At 44.3% G+C, this 21,701-nt stretch overlaps 2 protein-coding genes across 4 annotated transcripts; both read left to right on the forward strand.

Moving 5' to 3' along the window:
- Nucleotides 1-16: 16 nt before the first annotated feature.
- On the forward strand, nucleotides 17-7,043 carry slbp (stem-loop histone mRNA binding protein). Of its 2 annotated transcripts, none has more exons than XM_069687499.1 (9): nucleotides 17-387; nucleotides 2,281-2,847; nucleotides 3,407-3,520; nucleotides 5,327-5,440; nucleotides 5,527-5,598; nucleotides 5,747-5,869; nucleotides 5,945-6,100; nucleotides 6,208-6,316; nucleotides 6,521-7,043. In XM_069687499.1, exons 2-9 carry the CDS (start codon nucleotides 2,789-2,791, stop codon nucleotides 6,590-6,592), a joined length of 819 nt encoding a protein of 272 aa, XP_069543600.1. In that variant the 5' UTR covers nucleotides 17-387; nucleotides 2,281-2,788; the 3' UTR covers nucleotides 6,593-7,043. The 2 variants fall into 2 exon arrangements, with proteins under 2 accessions (XP_069543600.1, XP_069543601.1); XM_069687500.1 differs by having other exon boundaries at nucleotides 5,533-5,598.
- A 697-nt stretch (nucleotides 7,044-7,740) lies between these two features.
- immt (inner membrane protein, mitochondrial (mitofilin)) lies at nucleotides 7,741-19,454 on the forward strand. Of its 2 annotated transcripts, none has more exons than XM_069687492.1 (14): nucleotides 7,741-7,898; nucleotides 8,926-8,993; nucleotides 9,095-9,287; nucleotides 9,630-9,774; nucleotides 12,277-12,369; nucleotides 14,310-14,465; nucleotides 15,170-15,303; nucleotides 15,432-15,535; nucleotides 15,963-16,098; nucleotides 16,442-16,571; nucleotides 17,808-18,031; nucleotides 18,101-18,232; nucleotides 18,392-18,521; nucleotides 18,659-19,454. In XM_069687492.1, exons 1-14 carry the CDS (start codon nucleotides 7,857-7,859, stop codon nucleotides 19,264-19,266), a joined length of 2,295 nt encoding a protein of 764 aa, XP_069543593.1. In that variant the 5' UTR covers nucleotides 7,741-7,856; the 3' UTR covers nucleotides 19,267-19,454. The 2 variants fall into 2 exon arrangements, with proteins under 2 accessions (XP_069543593.1, XP_069543594.1); XM_069687493.1 differs by having other exon boundaries at nucleotides 9,098-9,287.
- The last annotated feature ends 2,247 nt before the right edge of the window (nucleotides 19,455-21,701 follow it).

The following is a 21,701-nucleotide window of genomic DNA, read 5'->3' on the forward strand; positions in this document are numbered from 1 at the left end:
AGTCCTGAGTCTGACCTTTACACAGGGGGGGGAGGGAGTGAACGCCACAGACACGTGGAAATACTATTAAACACCCCACAGTGGATATTTGGCATCAAAAGTCTCAGGCAGGTTTAGAATTTATAACCGTTTTTAAAAAAAAGTTGGAAAAGATTCCCGTTGTATTTTTCAGAAAGAAGGATGGACTCAAAATGTCCAAAATATAAGTTTGGGTGGTGTGAAGACTAAAATCCTGTCAGACATGGACAGACAGGTTTTAAACCTACAGGTGTTTTGACAGTTTAAAATGTGAATATTCAAACTGCAGATTTTACTTCAGTCAGACTGTCCACGTCCTCAAAGTATGAACTGATGAAGTGTGTGACTGATGTCGGAGGACCCCGAGAGGTACAACCAGCATGCATCTGTAAATCTCATGAACTTGTATTTATTACACCAAAAACAACACATCAAATGTTGAAACATATTTAATTGTTTTATAAAGATATCTTCTCATTGTGAATCTGATGTCAGCAACACGTCTCTATAAAGTTGTTCCAGGATCATGTTCACCACTGAGCTGCATCAACTCTTCTTTTAACAACACTCTGGAAACGTTGGGGAACTGAGGAGACCAGTTTCTGGAGTTTAGAAAGTGAAATGCTGTCTTATTGCTAAGATATAATTTCAGCTGCTCAACAGTTCAGGGTCTCCTTTGTTGTATTGTTCATGTCCTGATGCTCCAGATGTTTTCAATGATTGACAGGTCTGGACTGCAGGAGGCCAGTTTATCAGCGGACTCTTCTACTAGAGAACCATGCTGTTGGAATACGTGCAGAATGTGGTTGGACGTTGTTCTGCTGAAATAAACAAGACCTTCCCTGAAAGACGTTGTCCGGATGGCAGCATATGTTGCTCCAAAACCTGAATATATCATTCAGCATTAATGCTTCCTTCCAGATGTTCAAGCTACCCATGCCATGTGCACTAATGCATCCCTGTACCATCACAGATGCTGGCTTTAGAACTGAGCTGATAACCAGCTGGATGGTCCCTCTCCTCTTTAACCTGGAGGATGCAGCGTCCATGATTTCCAAACAGAATCTCAGATTGTGATCCATCAGACCTCAGGACAGTTGTCCACTTCACCTCAGTCCATCTTCAATGATCTCGGTCCAGAGAAGGCGGCGGTGTTTCTGGATCATGTTTCTATCTGGTTTCTTCTTTGGAGAGTTTTAACAGCATTTGTGGACGCAGCGATGAACTGTGTTCACAGACGATGGTTTTCACAAGTGTTCCTGAGCCCATGCAGTGATTTCCACTTCAGAATAGTGTGTTTTTAATGCAGTGCTGCCTGAGGGCCCGAAGATCACCACCATCCAATATTGGTTTCCAGCCTTGTCCCTTGTGTTCAGAGATTTTTCCAGATTCTCTGAATCTTTTAATGATATTATTACATTACATTTATCTGACTCTTTTATCCAAAGCGACTTACAATAAGTTCATTTCAACATGAGGGTTCAAACCAGAACAACAAGAATCAAGAAAATACAATTTCTTCCAGAAAGCCAAACTACAAAGTTCTGTCAGTAAGTTCTATTTTAAGATACTAAAGTTCTACTGTTCAAGGTAAAGGAGGAAGAGGTGTGTTTTTAGTTTGTGGTGGAAGGTGTTCAGAGGTTCTGCTGTTCTGATGTCGTTGGGGAGTTCATTCTACCATTTAGGAGCCAGATGTAGACTGGATCCGATCTGTTCACAGCACGGTACGCAAGTACCAATGTTTGGAAACAGATGCGGGCAGCTACTGGTAACCAGTGAAGGGAGAGGAGGAAGAGAAGGAGGAGGAGGAGGAGGAGGAGGAGGAGTGGAACCGTAGATGTTGAACTCCACTAATTCTTTGTAGTTTTACGTTGAAAGAACATTATTCTTAGATTGTTGCACTATTTTCCCACACAGTCTTTCACAGACCTCTCCCCATCTTCACTGCTTTTTATATCCAATCATGTTACTGATCTGTTGCCATGGTAACCTCATTAGTTGTCAGATGTTCCACTTGTTTTTTTTTAGCGTTACACAACTTTTCCATCTTTTATTGATCCTGTCACAACTTTTTAGAGATGTGTTGCTGCCATCAAATTCAAAATGAGCAGATATTTGTATTAAAAAAAATAAATTTGTTTCAACATTTGATTTGTTGTGTTTGGTCTATTTTCTATTAAATATGGGTTCAATCTGGTTTATTTACATTTTAACCAGCGTCCCAACTGTTTCAGAAATAATCTCCGTCTTTGTCTGTTTCAGTCTGGTTCGTCCATCTTGCACTTTCTGAGTAAACAAAGAACGGCCGTCCTTTAAGGCGGAGGGACAGACGGCCGTCTGTCAGGAAATTAAACTTTGGTCCGTTCTGGCCCCGGCCAGTAGGTGGCGGTAATGCGCTTCTGCGCTGGTCTGCCAAAATCAACACCAAAGACGAAGAGGCGGTAGAACTACATCCGCTGACTCAGCACGAGCGAGTTGGAGCAGCGGGGAATGTGGACCTGTCCGTCAGTCACACTTGGACCTGTCCGTCACCGTCCGCTAGTGGCGGTGGACAGGAAACAGGAAGTAAAACGTCACCGAGTCTTTCCCGGGAGCTGTCTGCAGCCATTCATGTGTACCCGCCTCTTCCGGCCAAAGCCCACGTGACCGGTTGCATTGTTTGTGGGCGCGCGCCTTTCAGAGTTGGCGGGTACCGGCAGACTGCAGCAGACGGACCGAGCAGCTCCGCGGAACTGAAACTCTTCTTCATTCTGCCCTTCTTACCGACGACATGTCTGACCGGACCGGAAGCAGCCGACGTGACGCTCACCGGAGCGAGCGTGAGCTCAGGTGAGTTTTTAATGACGAGTTTCACCTAGAGACACGACGAGCTGTCTTTGTGTCCGTCGGGACACTCGAAGCGGGCCGCCGGGATATAGCTGTTCCCTACAGCCTGTCCTCTGTCCCCTATTGCCTGTCCTCTGTCCCCTACTGCCTGTCCCCTACAGCCTGTCCTCTGTCCCCTACTGCCTGTCCCCTGTCACCTACAGTCTGTCCCCTACAGCCTGTCCTCTGTCCCCTATTGCCTGTCCCCTACAGTCTGTCCTCTGTCCCCTACAGTCTGTCCCCTGTCCCCTACAGTCTGTCCCCTGTCACCTACAGCCTGTCCTCTGTCCCCTACAGTATGTCCCCTGTCACCTACAGCCTGTCCTCTGTCCCCTACAGTCTGTCCCCTGTCACCTACAGCCTGTCCCCAGGATGGGGACAAGCGGGGGGCAGGATGGCTGTCCCTTCTCTCTGTTTGATTGGCTGTCCCTCCCTGGAGGGAGGAGATATGTCCTGAGATGAGCTAACGGTGAGGTGTGACTGAAAGCAGCTGGAAGACGTTTGAACTGTGTTGTGTCCTCAGCGGCGCCGGTCCGTCCCACTGCAGGAAGAGAGGGATTGACGGGAGCCTGCGGACCGCCGAGGTCGGCGCCGGTGGCCGGGAAGACGGCCAACGGCCTGACACGAGACACGCCAGGTAAGAGCGCACACTCACCTGTATAATGAAGCCTCACCTTCAGACAATCAAAGGCCAGTCTGGCTCCTCCCACAGTCAGCTCAGGGTCCACGGGTTCCTCTGCTACAGTGCCTTGCAAAAGTATTGACCCCCCTTGGCGTATTTCTTTTTTTGTTGCCTTACAACCTGGAATTAAAATTGATTTTTTTTTTGGGGGGGGGGGGTTTGTACCATTTGATTTACACAACATGCCTACCACTTTGAAGATGCAAACTATGTTTTATTGTGAAACAAACAAGAAATAAGACAAAAAAACAGAAAACTTGAGCGTGCATAACTATTCACCCCCCCAAAGTCAATACTTTGTAGAGCCCCCTTTTGCAGCAATTACAGCTGCAAGTTTCTTGGGGTATGTATCTATAAGCTTGGCACATCTAGCCTCTGGGATTTTTGCCCATTCTTCAAGGCAAAACTGCTCCAGCTCCTTCAAGTTGGATGGGTCCCGCTGGTGTACAGCAATCTTTAAGTCATACCACAGATTCTCACTTGGATTGAGGTCTGGGCTTTGACTAGGCCATTCCAAGACATTTAAATGTTTCCCCTTAAACCACTCGAGTGTTGCTTTAGCAGTATGCTTAGGGTCATTGTCCTGCTGGAAGGTGAACCTCCGTCCCAGTCTCAAATCTCTGGAAGACTGAAACAGGTTTCCCTCAAGAATTTCCCTGTATTTAGCGCCATCCATCATTCCTTCAATTCTGACCAGTTTCCCCCCAGTCCCTGCCGATGAAAAACATCCCCACAGTACGATGCTGCCACCACCATGCTTCACTGTGGGGATGGTGTTCACGGGGTGATGAGAGGTGTTGGGTTTGCGCCAGACATAGCGTTTTCCTTGATGGCTAAAAAGCTCAATTTTAGTCTCATCTGACCAGAGTACCTTCTTCCATATGTTTGGGAGTCTCCCACATGCCTTTTGGCGAACACTAAACGTGTTTGCTTATTTTTTTCTTTAGCAATGGCTTTTTTCTGGCCACTCTTCTGTAAAGCCCAGCTCTGTGGAGTGTACGGCTTAAAGTGGTCCTATGGACAGAAACTCCAATCTCCGCTGTGGAGCTTTGCAGCTCCTTCAGGGTTATCTTTGGTCTCCTTGTTGCCTCTCTGATTAATGCCCTCCTTGCCTGGTCCGTGAGTTTTGGTGGGCGGCCCTCTCTTGCCAGGTTTGTTGTGGTGCCATATTCTTTCCATTTTTTTTAATAATGGCTTTAATGGTGCTCTGTGGGATGTTCAAAGTTTTGGATATTTTTTTATAACCCAACCCTGATCTGTACTTCTCCACAACTTTGTCCCTGACCTGTTTGGAGAGCTCCTTGGTCTTCATGGTGCCGCTTGCTTAGTGGTGTTGTAGACTCTGGGGCCTTTCAGAACAGGTGTTCATGATATACTGAGATCATGTGACACTTAGATTGCACACAGGTGGACTTTATTTAACTAATTACGTGACTTCTGAAGGTAATTGGTTGCACCAGATCTTATTTAGAGGCTTAATAGCAAAGGGGGTGAATACATATGCACGCACCACTTTTCTGTTATTTATTTTTTTAGAATTTTTGGAAACAAGTTATTTTTTTCATTTCACTTCACCAATTTGGACTATTTTGTGTATGTCCATTACATGAAATCCAAATAAAGATCAATTTTAATTCCAAGTTGTAAGGCAACAAAATAGGAAAAACGCCAAGGGGGGTCAATACTTTTGCAAGGCACTGTATCTCCGTGGCAACAAGTACTCCCTCCGTGTGTTCATGCCGTGTCCACGTGTCTCCCCAGCTTCACCACGCCAGAGAGCGCCGGTGGTGCGTCCCGCTGCGGGGGGCGGGCTGACTGGGGCAGCCAGGTGGAGGACGATGAGATGAGGAGGGATGTCCACAGAGACATGCAGCGGTAATGAAACCCTGTCTCTCTCTAGCGTGTGTCTCGCATGTGCCGAGCGTGTCTCTAGCATGTTCCTGACTGGTCCTTGTGTTCAGGTACAGGAGGAGGATCCTGGCTGCAGATGCCACTCAGAGAGAGAGGAGGACGTCTTCTGGCTCCTCTGGGAGGTATCTGTCTGTATGTCTGCTTGTCTCTGTCTCTCTGTCTGTCTATCTCTGTCTCTCTGTGTTATTTACTGGTTGTTTACATGTTTGTGTCTCTAAAAACAAACATGAATGTGGACAGAAACGGCTTTTAAAACCTGTCTGTCTGCAGCTGTGACTCCAGAGAGGGAGACAACATGGAGACCGATGAAGCTGTGTTGCTACGACGACAAAAACAGATCAACTATGGCAAGAACACGCTGGCGTACGACCGGTACATCACGGAGGTTCCAAAGTGGGTGAACACAAACGTAGATCCATGTTCACATGTGGAGAGGAACACGGCTTAAACATGTCTTTCTGTTTCCAGACACATGCGTCAGCCAGGTGTTCATCCAAAGACCCCCAATAAGTTCAGGAAGTACAGCCGCCGCTCCTGGGACCAGCAGATCAAACTGTGGAAGGTCAAGCTGCACACCTGGGACCCCCCAGCAGGAACCGGCAAGGACCAGGTGCCATGTCACATGTAAGGAGACTCACCTGTCCTTACCTGTCCTCACCTGTCCTCACCTGTCCACTTTCTGCAGTGTCAGTCAGTGACAGGATGTTCTCGTGTTTCTCATGTTCTTCCAGCGAGCAACTCGACCTCGGTGATGTCATGGACATTGAACTGGACTTTCCAGACTTGACAGATTCCCAGAATGCACCAGTCTGCATCCCCTCACACAGCCTCTCAGTGGAGGTGAGTTCAAGTTACACCTGTAACATACACAGTAACACACATGCCTGTAAACAACTGTAATACATGAACGCCCAGAACAACAGTTTTTAAACATGGTTGCACCAATCACAGCCCTACTGAAAACGCACCAATCACAGCCCTCATTAGAACTCATCTGTGGTGTCTGCCTGGCCGTTTTGAACCCGTCTGTCTTCTGTCTCTCAGGATGAAGACTGTCTGGGGACTCCAGTGAAAGTACAGAAGACGGACAGTACAGTGGAGCCGGACATGGCATAGCTCCTCCCCTGACATCTCCAGGCCACCATGTTCGACAGAAAGCTGCTCCCCCTGCTGGGAGCTGTAGCTGGTCTTTAGTTGCACTCGTTTCCTCGTTGGGACCGTTTCAGATCTCATCTGCTCAGGGAGTCGTCTTTTAAGGCCACATTTTACACACATTCATCTTTTTTAATCACGCTGGGCCCATTTGAAAGGTTCTGGACCGGCTGCTCTGATCAGAGACCTGCAGCAGACCTGGAGGTCCATCACATACAAATGTTCTGTTCTGTGTATTCTAATACAACCACCTGGACTAACAGGGACCTCCATTGTCGGGAACTAAAGCCTTGCTGGGAGATTTGTTTCATCACTTCTGAAGAGTTTCACTTCAGTTATCATTTTTTTTTAATATAAATGTTTCTTATTGCTGTTTCTGTCATGAAGACTTTGAAATAAAAAAAACTTGAATGTCCCAGAGTTTAATGACTGATTTTTGATTTTATACACTTTATTAATCCCCGAGGGGAAATTTCTTCACTACAGCAGGGGGGCTCTCAGGGGGGAGATGCTGCAGCAGGCTGCCACGACCGCGGCACCAGGTAACCTGACCTGAGGTGCATGTTTTTGGATGATGGGAGGAAGCCGGAGAACCCGGAGAGAACCCACGCAAGCACAGGGAGAACATGCAAACTCCGCACAGAAAGGCCCAGGACCGGATTCGAACCCAGAACCTTTTTGCTGTGAGGCGACAGTGCTAACCACTGCACCACCCTGGAGGGAAGCCAGAGGAGTTATCAAGTTCAGAACAACTGACTGTCGCAAGCATCGCTGCTGCGTGCATAACAGTACAGCATTAAGTTGTTAATAATAATAATTTAGCCCAGCAGGTGATGTGTCAATTGAAGCCAGTGAGAGTAAAACAACAAAGGAGTGATTCCTGCAGGATTTGGATGCTCTGTTGAGATGAAGGATAATAATAATAAATAATCCTGTTTTCTGTTGGTGTAAAATCATATTTAACTTGTTCATGTGGTTCTCATAGTTTCCTTCCTAAAACTATTATTTATATATTATGTATTTATATACATTTGTAAAAGAACAAAGGAGGAAACGGAACGGAAGTGTAGTGTGACCAGTTGGCCTGAGGGGGCAGTGCTGTGCACGCAAGCGTTTAAACCACTAAAGGCCAAAGACGCGCGAGAGGAGGAAGAAGAGGACAGTGACTGGTGCTGCTGCTGCAGGACGTTCAACAGATCCGGAATAAAGAACAACGTGTTCGAGGACCATGTTGAGAGTCTGTCTGAGAGGAGCTAACGCCACCGCCCGGGTGAGATCGGCCACACCGAGACACCGCGACACCGAAACACCACGTCCGCCGTGGTAGCATTAGCATGTTGTCATTCAATGACCCGCAGCTGGCTCAAGGTGCCGCAGAGCCTCTGAGTGGGAACACGGCTGTACGTGAAGGCAACACGGCTGTACGTGAAGGCAACACGGCTGTCACCGTTAGCTTCTAGGAACAGATGCTAACAGCAAGCTAACGAGCCGGGCTACTAAGGGTCAGAGGTCACGAAGACATACATACAGACAGAAATATCTGTCGGTCTTTTTTCACTCTTATGTCTGCTGACTTTGTGGTCGCTGCTGTCCAGCTGGGACCTGTTGAAATACCGCCGAGTACAGACATGTCCCTCTGGTGGTGTTTGTCTTTCACTTGTTCTTTGGGAGGCTGTGGTTCAGACAGTAGAGTGGGTTGAACACTAATCAGAAGGTTGGTGGTTCAATCCCCAGCTCCTCCTGTCCACATGCCCAAGTGTCCTTGAGCAAGACACTGAACCCTAAAATGCTCCCGGTGGTGATTAGTCACTTAGTGTGTGAATGGAAAAACATGTTAAAGCGCTTTGAGACCAAAAGGTGATAAAACTATAGAAGTACAGACCATTTACCATTTGTTTTATAAACGGACATTAAAATACAACAACGAGTGCTTATTGGATTATTATTTATAATCCAAACAACCCTTTAGTGCAATATGTTAATTGGCATTTAAGCAACGGTTCCCTGCTGCTATACAGCGAGGGGACGAGAGTGGGGGACGAGAGTTTGGCCGTCTTCAGAGCTGAACGTCGCTCCCGTTGGTGTGATGTCAGATTGTAGGATCAGTAAATCAGACTGAGGGATGTGAAGCGGCTCCAGCACACGTCGGTCCGATTCCTCTTTAGCTCAGAAAACGGATGATGTCATCTCTTCACACTGAACACACTCAACAGTGGGATACGTGTGTAAGACAACAATGTGTGAGGTCACACTGACTGTCTTCGTCCCTCTCTGTCCTCCTGTCCTGTCCTCTGTAGAAGACCTGTGGCAGAACCCCTGTGACCGGTCTGCAGCCGTGCCGCCACTACACAGCAGGAGAGAGCAGGTAACACCCAGGACACAGGTGAGCTGTACCTGCAGAGCCCCTCCCCAACCTGACCGACCCGTGTCCTCCATGTCTTCCCCTGTCCTCCTTGTCCTTCCTAGCAGTGGGGCTGCCAGAGTGGTGGCTGCTGGCCTGCTGACGGTCAGTGGGGGGGTTGGCGGGACGATACTCTACGCCAAATGGGACCCCAAATTCAGAGTCGCTGTGGAGGACAACGTCCCGTACACAGACCGGCTGCTGGGTCTGGTTCTGGGACCCGCTGCTCCGCATGGGGGTCTTCTCATCAACAAACAGGTCAGTGGGATGTGAGAGTGTGTGGGGCCCGGTACTGGGTCTCTGAAAGGGACCGGGTTCTCTGAACGGGACCAGGTTCTCTGAACGGGACTAGGGTCTCTTCATATTTCATATTTATATTGAATGTGTATATTTATATTGAATGTGTATATTTATATTTGATATGAATGTTTATAGTGAATGTGTATATTTATATTGAATGTATATTTATATTGAATGTCTATATTTAATGTTTATATTTACGTTGAATGTGTATATTTATATTCAATGTGTATATTTATATTCAATGTTTTTGAATGCGTTATTCAACTTTAACACTCCTTTCAAATGTCTGCTGTTTAGATGGAGTTGGATCAGCCACCTTCCATGATGGAGAAACAAGTGAAGGCATCCAAAGCCAAGTCAGAGAAGAAAGTGAAGGAGGCTGCAGAGAGTCCAGCCAAAGAGTCTGGTTCTGTCCCAACAAAGCTAGCGCAGAGCATCGAGGGTAAGTCTCTCAGATCTCATGTGCTCGCAGATATTCAGGTCTTTAGTCCCTCATTTCACTGAGGTACTGTGTGGACTGGAGAGCAACAGAGTCAGCAGAGGAGCATCGGTCACATGTCCAGGATCAAATAATAAACTTTATTTGTATAGCACGTCATACAAGAAATGCAGCTCAAAGTCAATCAATCTGCAGGTCTTTGTTTTTGGATGAAGATATCTGCAGGTGGTTGTTACAGCAGGCAGGGACCACCTCAGTCTACCTGTCTGTGGACCACCTCATAGACCACCTCATAGTCCACCTCATAGTCCACCTGTCTGTGGACCACCTTATAGTCCACCTCATAGACCACCTGTCTGTGGACCACCTCATAGACCACCTCATAGTCCACCTGTCTGTGGACCACCTCATAGTCCACCTGTCACTGGACTAGTCCACCTGGATTTATTAATTCAGAGAGCTGTTAGCTGATAACAGTTGCTTCATTTAGCCCAGGTCCATATGGGCTGTTTACTGACGTTTACTTATATTTACTGATGTTTACTTAAAGTTACTTATGTTTACTGACATTTACTAATGTTTACTGACATTTACTAATGTTCACTTATGTTTACTTATTGTTACTGATGTTTACTTATAGTTACTGATGTTTACTTATTGTTACTGATGTTTACTGACGTTTACTAATGTTTACTTATAGTTACTGATGTTTACTTATGTTTACTAATGTGTACTTATAGTTACTGATGTTTACTTATAGTTACTGATGTTTACTTATGTTTACTAATGTTTACTTATAGTTACTGATGTTTACTTATATTTACTTATTGTTACTGATGTTTGCTAATGTTTACTTATAGTTACTGATGTTTACTTAGTTACTGATGTTTACTTGTAGTTACTTATGTTTACTGACATTTACTTATGTTTACTGATGTTTACTTATAGTTACTGATGTTTACTTAGTTACTGATGTTTACTAATGTTTACTTATAGTTACTGATGTTTACTTATATTTACTGATGTTTACTTATTTACTGACGTTTACTGGCATTTACTGACATTTACTGACGTTTACTGATGTTTACTTATTTGCTGATGTTTACTTACATTTACTGATGTTTACTTGCATTTACTGATGTTTACTTATATTTACTGATGTTTACTTATGTTTATTGATGTTTACTGATGTTTACTTATATTTACTGATGTTTACTTATATTTACCGATGTTTACTTATATTTATTGACGTTTACTGATGTTTACTTATATTTACTGATGTTTACTTATATTTACCGATGTTTACTTATATTTATTGACGTTTACAGATGTTTACTTATATTTATTGATGTTTATTTATATTTATTGATGTTTACTTATTTGCTGATGTTTACTTACATTTACTGATGTTTACTTATATTTACTGATGTTTACTTATATCTATTGACGTTTACTTATATTTACTGAAGTTTACTGATGTTTACAGGTCCTGCACTGCATTGTTATTGTACAAGTGATTGTTGTTGAGTTGAAGTGTTTGAAAGTGTACTATGTTGTTTTTGTGCAGCCACAGAAATGTGTGAGGGTAAGCTGTCCTCTGTGTGTGTCTGTAGATTGCTGGAACTGTTAAGGGCAACACACGCTTGCGACGTCACAGAGCAATAGTATTAATTATTCATTTTGTTATTCATTAACCCATGCTTACATGTTCTGTTTGACTCCTGTTTAAATTTATGTATTGATGAAGTCATGTACTTACAACTTGTTTTGATATGATTACTTATAATCCACATTTTAATGTCAATGAATGAACAATTTTGTAATTTGGTTCATTTATTTTTGGAATCAGAACAGTTTTGACACAAGTCATGTGCTGCAGATGTATGTTGCCCTTTAGTTCTTTCATTTATTAGCTCATGCTGGATTACAGGAGATTAATTGACAGCTATGGTAAATTGGGAAATTATTTTTTAAACTAAATGTTTGACGACACTTCTGAAATCAAAGCATTTTTCTGGCATTTAGTTTGTGATTAATCAAGAAAATAAACAGCAGGCCCACTGATAGTGGACACCCTCGTTGAGGTAGTCCTGTTAGACTTCCTTAGCTTTGGAGTGTAGTGTGTAGCGTACAGCGTGGTCGTTACAGCTCCTATTACACTGTACTGTTATCCTGAACATTCAGCTCAGCTGACGTGCAGGAAGTAGCTCGCATTTATTCGGTAGTAGGAGCAGTAGATGGACAGCCTTGGACCATCAGATAAATCATGTGTCTGTCTTTTCATGTGTGTCAGTGTGGCCAGGACAGTTGTTCAAATTCAGCTCAGCAATAGTTGGAGTTAACATTATCATTACTCTGAAGAGTGTCAGTGTTTACAATGATCTGATGGTGCAGAACACTCAGTACTTGGCTCCTTTAAATGGGATTAGATAGAAGGTCTGTGCATGTGCTGACACTCATAGAACCACACCAACTGTCTGTGCTCTGTGTGCGTGTCTCTTCCAGAGGCTTCAGCTGAGGCAACTCACATCATCTCAGCCATCAGTGAGGTCCCATCAGTCCCTGCTCCATGTGACACCGAGGCAGCAGTCGTCAAAGGTAACATTCTCCAGCTACACCTCTGTACTGACATCACACATGCATACATAAAGAATTTCCCCTTGGGGATTAATAAAGAACCAACCAACCAACCGAAAAAGTGTTTGCCCCCTTCCTGATTTCTTATTTGTTTGCATGTTTGTCACTTAAATGTTTCAGATCATCAAACAAATTTAAATATTAGTCAAAGATAACACAAGTAAACACAAAATGCAGTTTTTAAATGAAGGTTTTTATTATTAAGGGAGAAAAACAATCCAAACCCACATGGCCCTGTGTGAAAAAGTGTTTGCCCCCCAAACCTAATAACTGGTTGGACCACCCTCAGCAGCAACAACTGCAATCAAGCGTTTGCGATAACTTGCGATGAGTCTTTTCCAGCTGTGGAGGAATGTTGGCCGACTCATCTTTACAGAGTTGTTGTAATTCAGCCACATTGGAGGGTTTTCCAGCACCAACCTCCTTTTTAAGGTCATGCCTCAGCATCTCAATAGGATTCAGGTCAGGACTTTGACGAGGCCACTCCAAAGTCTTCATTTTGTTTTTCTTCATCCATTCAGAGGTGGACTTGCTGGTGTGTTTTAGATCATCGTCCTGCTGCAGAACCCAAGTTGACTTCAGCTTGAGGTCACGAACAGACGGCCGGACGTTCTCCTTCAGGATGTTTTGGTAGACGGTAGAATTCATGGTTCCATTTATCACAGCAAGTCTTCCAGGTCCTGAAGCAGTAAAACAGCCCCAGACCATCACACTACCACCACCATATTTTACTGTTGGTATGAGGTTCTTCTTCTGAAATGCGGTGTTACTTTTACGCCAGATGTAACGGGACACACACCTTCCAAAAAGTTCAACTTTTGTCTCGTCAGTCCACAGAGTATTTTCCCAAAAGTCTCGGAGATCATCAAGATGTTTTCTGGCAAAAATGAGACGAGCCTTAATGTTCTTTTTGCTCAGCGATGGTTTTGGTCTTGGAACTCTGCCATGCAGCCATTTCTGCCGAGTCTCTTTCTTCTGGTGGAGTCATGAACACTGACCTGAACTGAGGCAAGTGAGGCCTGCAGTTCTTTGGATGTTGTCGTGGGGTCTTTTGTGACCTCTCGGATGAGTCGTCTCTGCTCTCTCGGGGTAATTTTGGTCGGCCGGCCGCTCCTGGGAAGGTTCACCGCTGTTCCATGTTTTCTCCATTTGTGGATAATGGTTCTCACTGTGGTTCTCTGGAGTCCCAAAGCTTTAGAAATGGCTTTAGAACCTTTTCCAGACTGATAGATCTCAATTACTTTCTTTCTCATTTGTTCCTGAATTTCTTTGGATCTCGGCATGATGTCTATCTTCTGAGGATCTTTTGGTCTCCTTCACTTTGTCAGGCAGGTCCTATTGAAGTGATTTCTTGATTGAGAACAGGTGTGTCAGTAATCAGGCCTGGGTGTGGCTCGAGAAATTGAACTCAGGTGTGATAAACCACAGTTAAGTTATGTTTTAACAGGAGGGGGCAAACGCTTTTTCACACAGGGCCATGTGGGTTTGGATTGTTTTTCTCCCTTAATAATAAAAACCTTCATTTAAAAACTGCATTTTGTGTTTACTTGTGTTATCTTTGACTAATATTTAAATTTGTTTGATGATCTGAAACATTTAAGTGACAAACATGCAAAACAATTGGAAATCAGGAAGGAGGCAAACACTTTTTCACACCACTGTATATGTATACACATACACACACACATATATATATATATATATATATATGTGTGTGTATGTATATATATGTATGTGTGTGTATGTATATATATATACATGTATATATGTGTGTATATATATATATATGTATATATGTATGTATATATATATACATATATTTGTGTGTGTGTATATATATATATATATATATATAAATAAATATATGTGTATGTATGTATGTATGTGCGTGTGTGCTGCAGTGGAGTGCAGTGACCACCAGGAGGTGTTGGTGTCAGCAGCCGTTAATCCAGAATCAGAGTCGCCTGCTGCAGTAGAACCACTGAAGGAGCGTCCGGTGGAGGAAGTGTCAGCCAGACTGGCCCAACAGGACCAGGAGGAGCAGGACGCTGTCACATGTAGGCTGCTGACCTCACACACTACACACTACACACTATACACTACACACTCTATACACCCTATACACTCCATACACACTCTATACACACTATACACCCTATATACACTCTATACACACTCTATACACTATACACACAGTATACACACTACACTCTATACACACTAAATACACGATACACACTATATACACTCTATATACACACTATACACACAGTATACACACTATATACACTTTATACACAGTATACACACACTATACACTCTATACACACACTATACACTGTACACACACTATACACATGAAACACTATACACTCGAGACACACTATATACACTCTATACACACAGTATACACACTTACATGTGGGTCATTCTATCCAAAGGTATTGGACTATAAATATTTGGTACTGGTTAATTTATTTAAGAGTGGTGTGATGTATAAGTCCAACGTGTGTGTACACATGAATATGATCCTCATTATTCTGTCAGGTAAAGCCTCCTCATCTCCAGGCCTCATGCAGCTCATATCCAATCAGAGACATCTCCTTCCTTGATTGGACACATAATGGAAACCAATGGCCAGTGACATTGTTTGAAACATGTAAAATCAGGATGTGTTACGTCAAAGGACAAGCGTCCCTCTGCATCAGCTATGATGGGTCGTCCTGCTGTCCTCTGTCTCACTTCTCCTGTGTGTTTGCAGCTGTCTCCGCCCGTCTTGAAGACTCTCTGGCGAGCTCAGCCAAAGCAACGCTGCAGGCCATCGGCGCTCAGGAGGCGGCGCTGCAGGCCATCTCACAGCACACACACACACTGAAAGAGGCCATGGAAGCAGAGGTACTCACACACTGCCACCAGGAGGCGCTGTGTTCACACTAATGTTGGACATGTTGCCTTTATTGGTATGTTGTAGTTTGACATGTATGATGCGTGTTGGGCCACATTCACCCGTCCGTCCGCTCCAGGTTCCTCCTGAGGAGAAGTCCGTCCAGTGGAAGGAGCTAGAAGCTGCTCTGACGCACAGAACCGGTGCTGTGGATGATGCAACAGCTGCTCTGCTGAAAGCCAAGTAACACACACACACACACACACACACACACACACACACACACACACACACACACACACACACACACACACACACACACACACACACACACACACACACTTACACACACCCACACTTATACACACACCCACACTTACACACACACACACCCACACACACTTATACGCACACACACACTTATACATACACACACAAACACACCTACACACACTTATACACACACACTTATACACACACACACACACACACACAAACACACCTACACACACACCTATACACGCGTCTCCTCCGTGTGTCCTCCATATGTCCTCCATGTCTCTTCCATATGTCCTCCATGCCTCCTCCATGTGTCCTCCATATGTCCTCCATGTCTCTTCCATATGTCCTCCATGTCTCCTCCATGTCTCCTCCTTGTGTCTCGCTGCAGTGAAGCCTTGGACAGCCTCCAGTCGTTGATTGACAGCTCCAAAGGGCTGAAGATGGTGGGCGTCCGCCCGCTGGTGTTGGCAGCAGAAGAAAACCTCCATAAGATGGTGGTAGACTTGGACAAAGTGGTCACCAAGGTGAGGCCGTGGTTTCCTCGGTTATGTAAGACCACATATAATCATTTTAAAAACATACATGGCTGTACAGGAAATTTGAAGTTGCAACCAGCAGCTGGCTAACTTAGCTTAGCATAAAGACTGGAAACAGGGAAACTGCTTGCCTGGCTGGTTCAACAGTAACATGTGAGGAGCGGGTTCCAACTGAAACCTGATATGTAGGATTCACATGACCAGGTCACCTGATTAGGACATCATGTGTTACACTGCCCCCGCTGGACTGTAGCGGTACTGTGTGTTTGCCTGGTTCCTCTAGGTCCGTTGTGACTTTACGGTCCGTTCTCTGGTTCTGTGCCGTCTGCAGGTGCAATCTGCCGAGTCCGAAGCGAAGATCGTGTCCCAGTACAGCGAGCTGGTTAATGAAGCCAAGCATCAGTTCCAGAAGGAGGTCAGCAGCCTGACTCCGGACATCCAGGCCAACTGGAAGGGCCTCAGTAAGAACTCTCATTCTCTCATGGTCCACCTATGACAGCTGCTGGAAACTCTACAGGAACATGCAGCGTTATAATAATAATGATTATCATTGTAATAATGTTATTATTATTGATATTATATGGATGATAATAATAATTATTGTCTTTATTATTCTAATAATATTGATTATTATTATTATAATAATATGGATATAATAATGATTGTTATTATTACCATTATTATTATTATTATTATTACTATAATAAGGACAATGATAATAATTATTATAATATATGGACGATAATAATTATTATAAGGTTGATGATAATAATGACGATAATTATAATAATGATGATGATAATAATATTATTAGAATAATAAGGACAAACATAATCATCATTATTATATTAATAAGGCTGATAATAACAATAAGGACGATAATAACAATGATCATAAGGACAACCATAATTATAATTATAAGGAAGATAATAATAGTACGGACAATAATAGTAATAAGAACGATAATAATGATGATAATAAGGTTGATAATGATAATTATGATAATTATTATGACGATAATAATAATAATGATGATAATAATTATTAAAATAAGGACAATAATTATTATTACTGTAATAATAAGGATGATAATAATAATAATAATAATTGTTATTATTATAAGGAAGATAATAATAATAGTAAGGATAATAATAATAACAACGATAATATTATTTATTATTACTATAGTGATAAGGACAATAATCATTATTATAATAAGGACGATAATAATAGCAAGGATGATAATGACAATAATAATTGTAATAAAAATTATAATAATTATTATTACTATAAAAAATAAGGACGATAATAATAATAGTAAAGATGATAATAAGGATGATAATAATAATACTTACTATTATTATATGATGATAATAATAGTTAGGACAATAATAACAATATTAATATGGACAATGATAATTATAATAAAGACAATAATTATTTTTACTATAATAGTGACAATAATAATAGTAATAGTAAAAGTAAACAATTAACAATTCAACAATTCCCACATAAGCTAGGAGAACTATAACAATAATAACTATTAAATTCTGCTCAGTGGGTGAAATGGATTATTTGATTAATATAAGACTTTATTCATGTATTAATCCCGCCATGGGGAAACGTAGTGGTTCTAAGTCCATCAAGACTGGTATACGTTCTCACAGTAACTGTGTGTGTGTGTGTGTGTGTGTGAGCTGGTAAACTGTCGGCCGACGACCTGAACGCCCTGATCGCCCACGCACACCGTCGCATCGACCAGCTGAACCGAGAGCTGGCTGAGCAGCGGGTCCGGGAGCAGATCCACATCGATGCAGCTCTGGAGCAGCAGAAGCTGGAGGATCAGAGAGCGCTGGAGAAAGCCGTGAGCACGGCCCTGCAGCACATCAGAGAGGAGGCCCGGCTGGACCAGGAGAAGAAGGTGAGGAAGACGAGGAGCACCCGTCCTCTCCCTCCACCAGCCCTCCTCTAAATGTGTGTCTGTCTCCAGCTGGCCGAGTTGAGAGACGTGATGGAGGCAGAGATGAGGACTCAGCTGCGACGACAGGCGGCCGCTCACACGGACCACGTCCAAGACGTCCTGAAGGTCCAGGACCAGGAGCTGCGAGCCGAGGCCCAGCAGGTCTCACCCACACACACTAACAGCATACCGGTTCATGTTCGGGGCTCTGAGGCTCTTGTGTACAAGGAAGGATGCGGAGGTTCGGCCCGGCCGCGCCGCAGCCTCCTTCTGCCTACTGATGCAGGAAACCGTCACAGCTGGGCTGCTCTCTGTGTTCAGGTGCTGAGCAGTAAGATGCTGGAACAAGAGACTCGCTACCGTCAACTGAGCCAAGAGCAGCTGGACAACTTCACTCTGGACATGAACACCGCCTACGCACGGCTGAAGGGGATGGAGGAGGCCATCGACAGTAAGACACATCACACATCCACCTGTCATGTGATGCTGTGACCAACTGTTTGATCTCTTTAATATCCTTCATGTTGAACTCTTTACAAACTGTTGAACTGTTGAACTGTCATTTGACTATTTCCTGTCTGGCTGCAGGTCATGTGGTGGCGGAGGAGGAGTCCCGGAAGGCTCACCAGCTGTGGCTCTCTGTGGAAGCTCTGAGTTACACCTTAAAGACTGCCAACGCCGACTCGCCCACCGTGCCCCTAGAGGGCGCCGCTCAGGCGGTGAGAGACAGCTGCCACGACAACGACTTTGCCTCGTCTCTGGCGTCGGCTCTTCCCGAAGCGTCGCTGCAGCGCGGCGTGTACAGCGAGGCCTCGCTGCGCGCACGCTTCACCTCTCTGCGATCTCTGGCCCGCCGCGTCGCGCTCGTAGACGAAGCTCACAACTCCTTGTACCAGTACTTCCTGTCCTACCTCCAAGCTGCACTGCTGTTTGAGGACAAACAGGAAGCCCCGCCCACCCAGCTGAGCAGTGAGGATTTGGACCCGTTCAAGCTTCTGTCGTACGCCAGCTACTGCCTGGAGCATGGCGATCTGGAGCTGGCAGCCAAACTGGTGAACCAACTGAGAGGAGAAGCCCGCCGCGTGGTGGAGGACTGGCTGACTGAAGCCAGACTCACACTGGAGACCCAGCAGGTCGTCAGCCTGCTGTCTGCTTATGCTAATGCTGTGGGCTTAGGAACCACCCAGGCGCCGTAACCTAGCAACCCCGGAAGATAGTTGTCTGATATGTTCCTTCAGTTAGCAGCTAGCACCAACAGGAAGTAATTTAAAGTCACAGTCTCACTTCTCTGTGTTTGGTCTTGTTGTCATAGATACGCCCAACATCACCTTATCATGTGTCACGCTGCATGTTGTGAAAGATGTTCAATAAATCCTGAACAACACGCTGGGCTGAACTCGTTTCTTCGTCTGTTCCACTTTTAAAACAGGAAGTGTTCTAACATGAGTCCAGCAGTTCAACAGGAAGTGACCGCCTCTCTGCTGCCCTCCAGTGGTTCTTCTTCTTCATTGCTGAATGTGTGAAACTCTGTAAAAACCATCAGCTGGTGTCGGCTGACCCAGATTCCTTGCAACCATGTTCGGGTTGGATTGGATCAGGTCGGGTCTGGACGGGTCGGATCGGCTCTGATCTGATCGGCTCGGATCGGGTCGAGTCTGATCGGGTTGAGTCCGGTCGGGTTGAATCGGGTTGGGTCGGGTCTGGTTGGATCGGGTCGACTGGACGGTCTGGTTGGGTCTGGTCGGATCCTCTGAGGTCACTGGAACACCGAAACCCGCTGCAGGAGCACTCGTGTGTGTGTGTGTGTGTGTGTGTGTGTGTGTGTGTGTGTGTGTGTATATATATATATATATATATTGATATATATATATTTATATATATATGAGGTTGCGGATGAGGATAATGATGGTGATGATGATGATGGTGAAGATAAAGAAGTTCTCCTTCAGGTCAGCAGTCGGTTCGTTCTCAATTCAATTCAACTTTATTTATATAGCGCCAAATGACAACACAGGTTATTTCATGGCACTTAACACATTAAAGTCTTTACAGCAAGAATTTACAATATTATACAGAGAAACCAACAATTCAACAATTCATCAATTTCCACATAAGCTAGGAGGGAAAAACTCCTCTTTAAGGGAGAAAAACCTCCAACAGAGGGAAGAAAAACTCCCTTTAACAGGAAGAAACCTCCGACAGAACCAGGATCAGAGGTGGAGAACATCTGTTAACAGAACCAGGATCAGAGGTGGGCGGAGCATCTGTTAACAGAACCAGGATCAGAGGTGGGCGGAGCATCTGCCTCGACCGGTTGGGGTGAGAGGAGAGCAGAGAGAGAAAAGGACAGCATAGAGATAGAAGAGAAGAACTGTTGGTGGAGACGACAATCACAGAGCAGAGACATGCAGCTCCATGACGGGACATCTGGAAAAGAAAGAACAGAAACTACACGAGCGAAGGAACTGAATGGAGACAACAGATGATAAGAAGAAACTATGGGAGAGAAAAAGATGGTGAGGTATGAGTCAGTTAAAGAGTAGGAGGAAAGAAAAGAAGCTCAGCATGTAACGAGGTCCCCCAGCAGCCTCGGCCTATAACAGCATAACTAAGGGTTGGTTCAGGTCTACCTGAGCCAGCCCTAACTATAGGCTTTATCAAGAAGGAACGTTTTGAGTCTAATCTTAAAGCTAGAGAGGGTTTCTGCCCCTCCAACACAAACTGGGAGCTGGTTCCACAGGGGAGGAGCCTGAACACTGAAGCTCCGCCTCCCATTCTACTTCTGGAAACTCCAGGAACCACAAGTAGACCAGCGTCGGGTCGTTCTCCTTTTAACTTGAGTGGAAGATTGCTGCCACTCCTCCTCCCCCCCTCCTCCTCCTCCTCCTGAATCTCTAGGAATATGATAATTAATATGACTGGGAGGAGTTGCTTCATTAATCCTACCATATTCTTCCTGTTGCAGCCAGGTCTCTGTGAGACAGAGTAAATCAATCTGATGATCAGTTATCAAGTCATTTACTAACAGAGATTTAGACCAGAGAGATCTCATATTTAATAGTTCACTTTTAATTGTCAGATTTTTTTGATCCATTAATTTGGTAGGATCCATTTTTATTACATTTTTATTGACAGATCTTTTGTTGAGTTTTTTAAATATAGGTGGTCTGGGTACAGACACAACTTCTACAGGATGTTGAAGGTTTTGGGTGAGTAACAGCTCTAAAGAAGCTGCAGAGGAGCTGTAAGACTGCAGCTCTGCGTCCTGGCCTCAACCCTGGATGTCAGGTTTTAGGGCTGTTAAGAGACACGGCCATGTTTCTAGAAAGAAGAGCTGCACCATCCAAAGTAGGATGGATGCTGGCTCTCCGGATCAGACCAGGTTTTCCCCCAGAAAGTATTCCAATTGTCAATGAAGCCCACGTTGTTAGCGGGACCCTGATGATGATGGTACCACCACTGTGCTTCACTTCTACAGTTCAACTTTCCACTTACATGAGACAGGCTATTAATAAGGTTAATAAGTATGAATAAGACCAAACACAAGTGTAAAAATTAAATCATTATTTATTCTCAGTTTGTACTTCACTAAAGAGAATATGACAAACAATAAACTGGATGCAGAGTAATG

Source organism: Brachyistius frenatus, unplaced genomic scaffold, assembly GCF_029030835.1.
Source record: "Brachyistius frenatus isolate BFR_SWC_R1_liver_20210118 unplaced genomic scaffold, ASM2903083v1 Contig_467, whole genome shotgun sequence".
NCBI lineage: Eukaryota > Metazoa > Chordata > Actinopteri > Embiotocidae > Brachyistius > Brachyistius frenatus.

Bases quoted from the DNA above. Each gene is read 5' to 3' on its own strand.
- immt (XM_069687492.1), top strand. From the start codon at position 7,857: ATGTTGAGAGTCTGTCTGAGAGGAGCTAACGCCACCGCCCGG. The intron at 15,536-15,962 runs GTAACACACACA...GTCTCGCTGCAG, and splicing joins GCTGCTCTGCTGAAAGCCAA to TGAAGCCTTGGACAGCCTCC. The intron at 18,522-18,658 runs GTAAGACACATC...GTCTGGCTGCAG, and splicing joins GATGGAGGAGGCCATCGACA to GTCATGTGGTGGCGGAGGAG.
- slbp (XM_069687499.1), top strand. From the start codon at position 2,789: ATGTCTGACCGGACCGGAAGCAGCCGACGTGACGCTCACCGGAGCGAG. The intron at 5,441-5,526 runs GTAATGAAACCC...CCTTGTGTTCAG, and splicing joins GTCCACAGAGACATGCAGCG to GTACAGGAGGAGGATCCTGG. The intron at 6,317-6,520 runs GTGAGTTCAAGT...TCTGTCTCTCAG, and splicing joins CACACAGCCTCTCAGTGGAG to GATGAAGACTGTCTGGGGAC.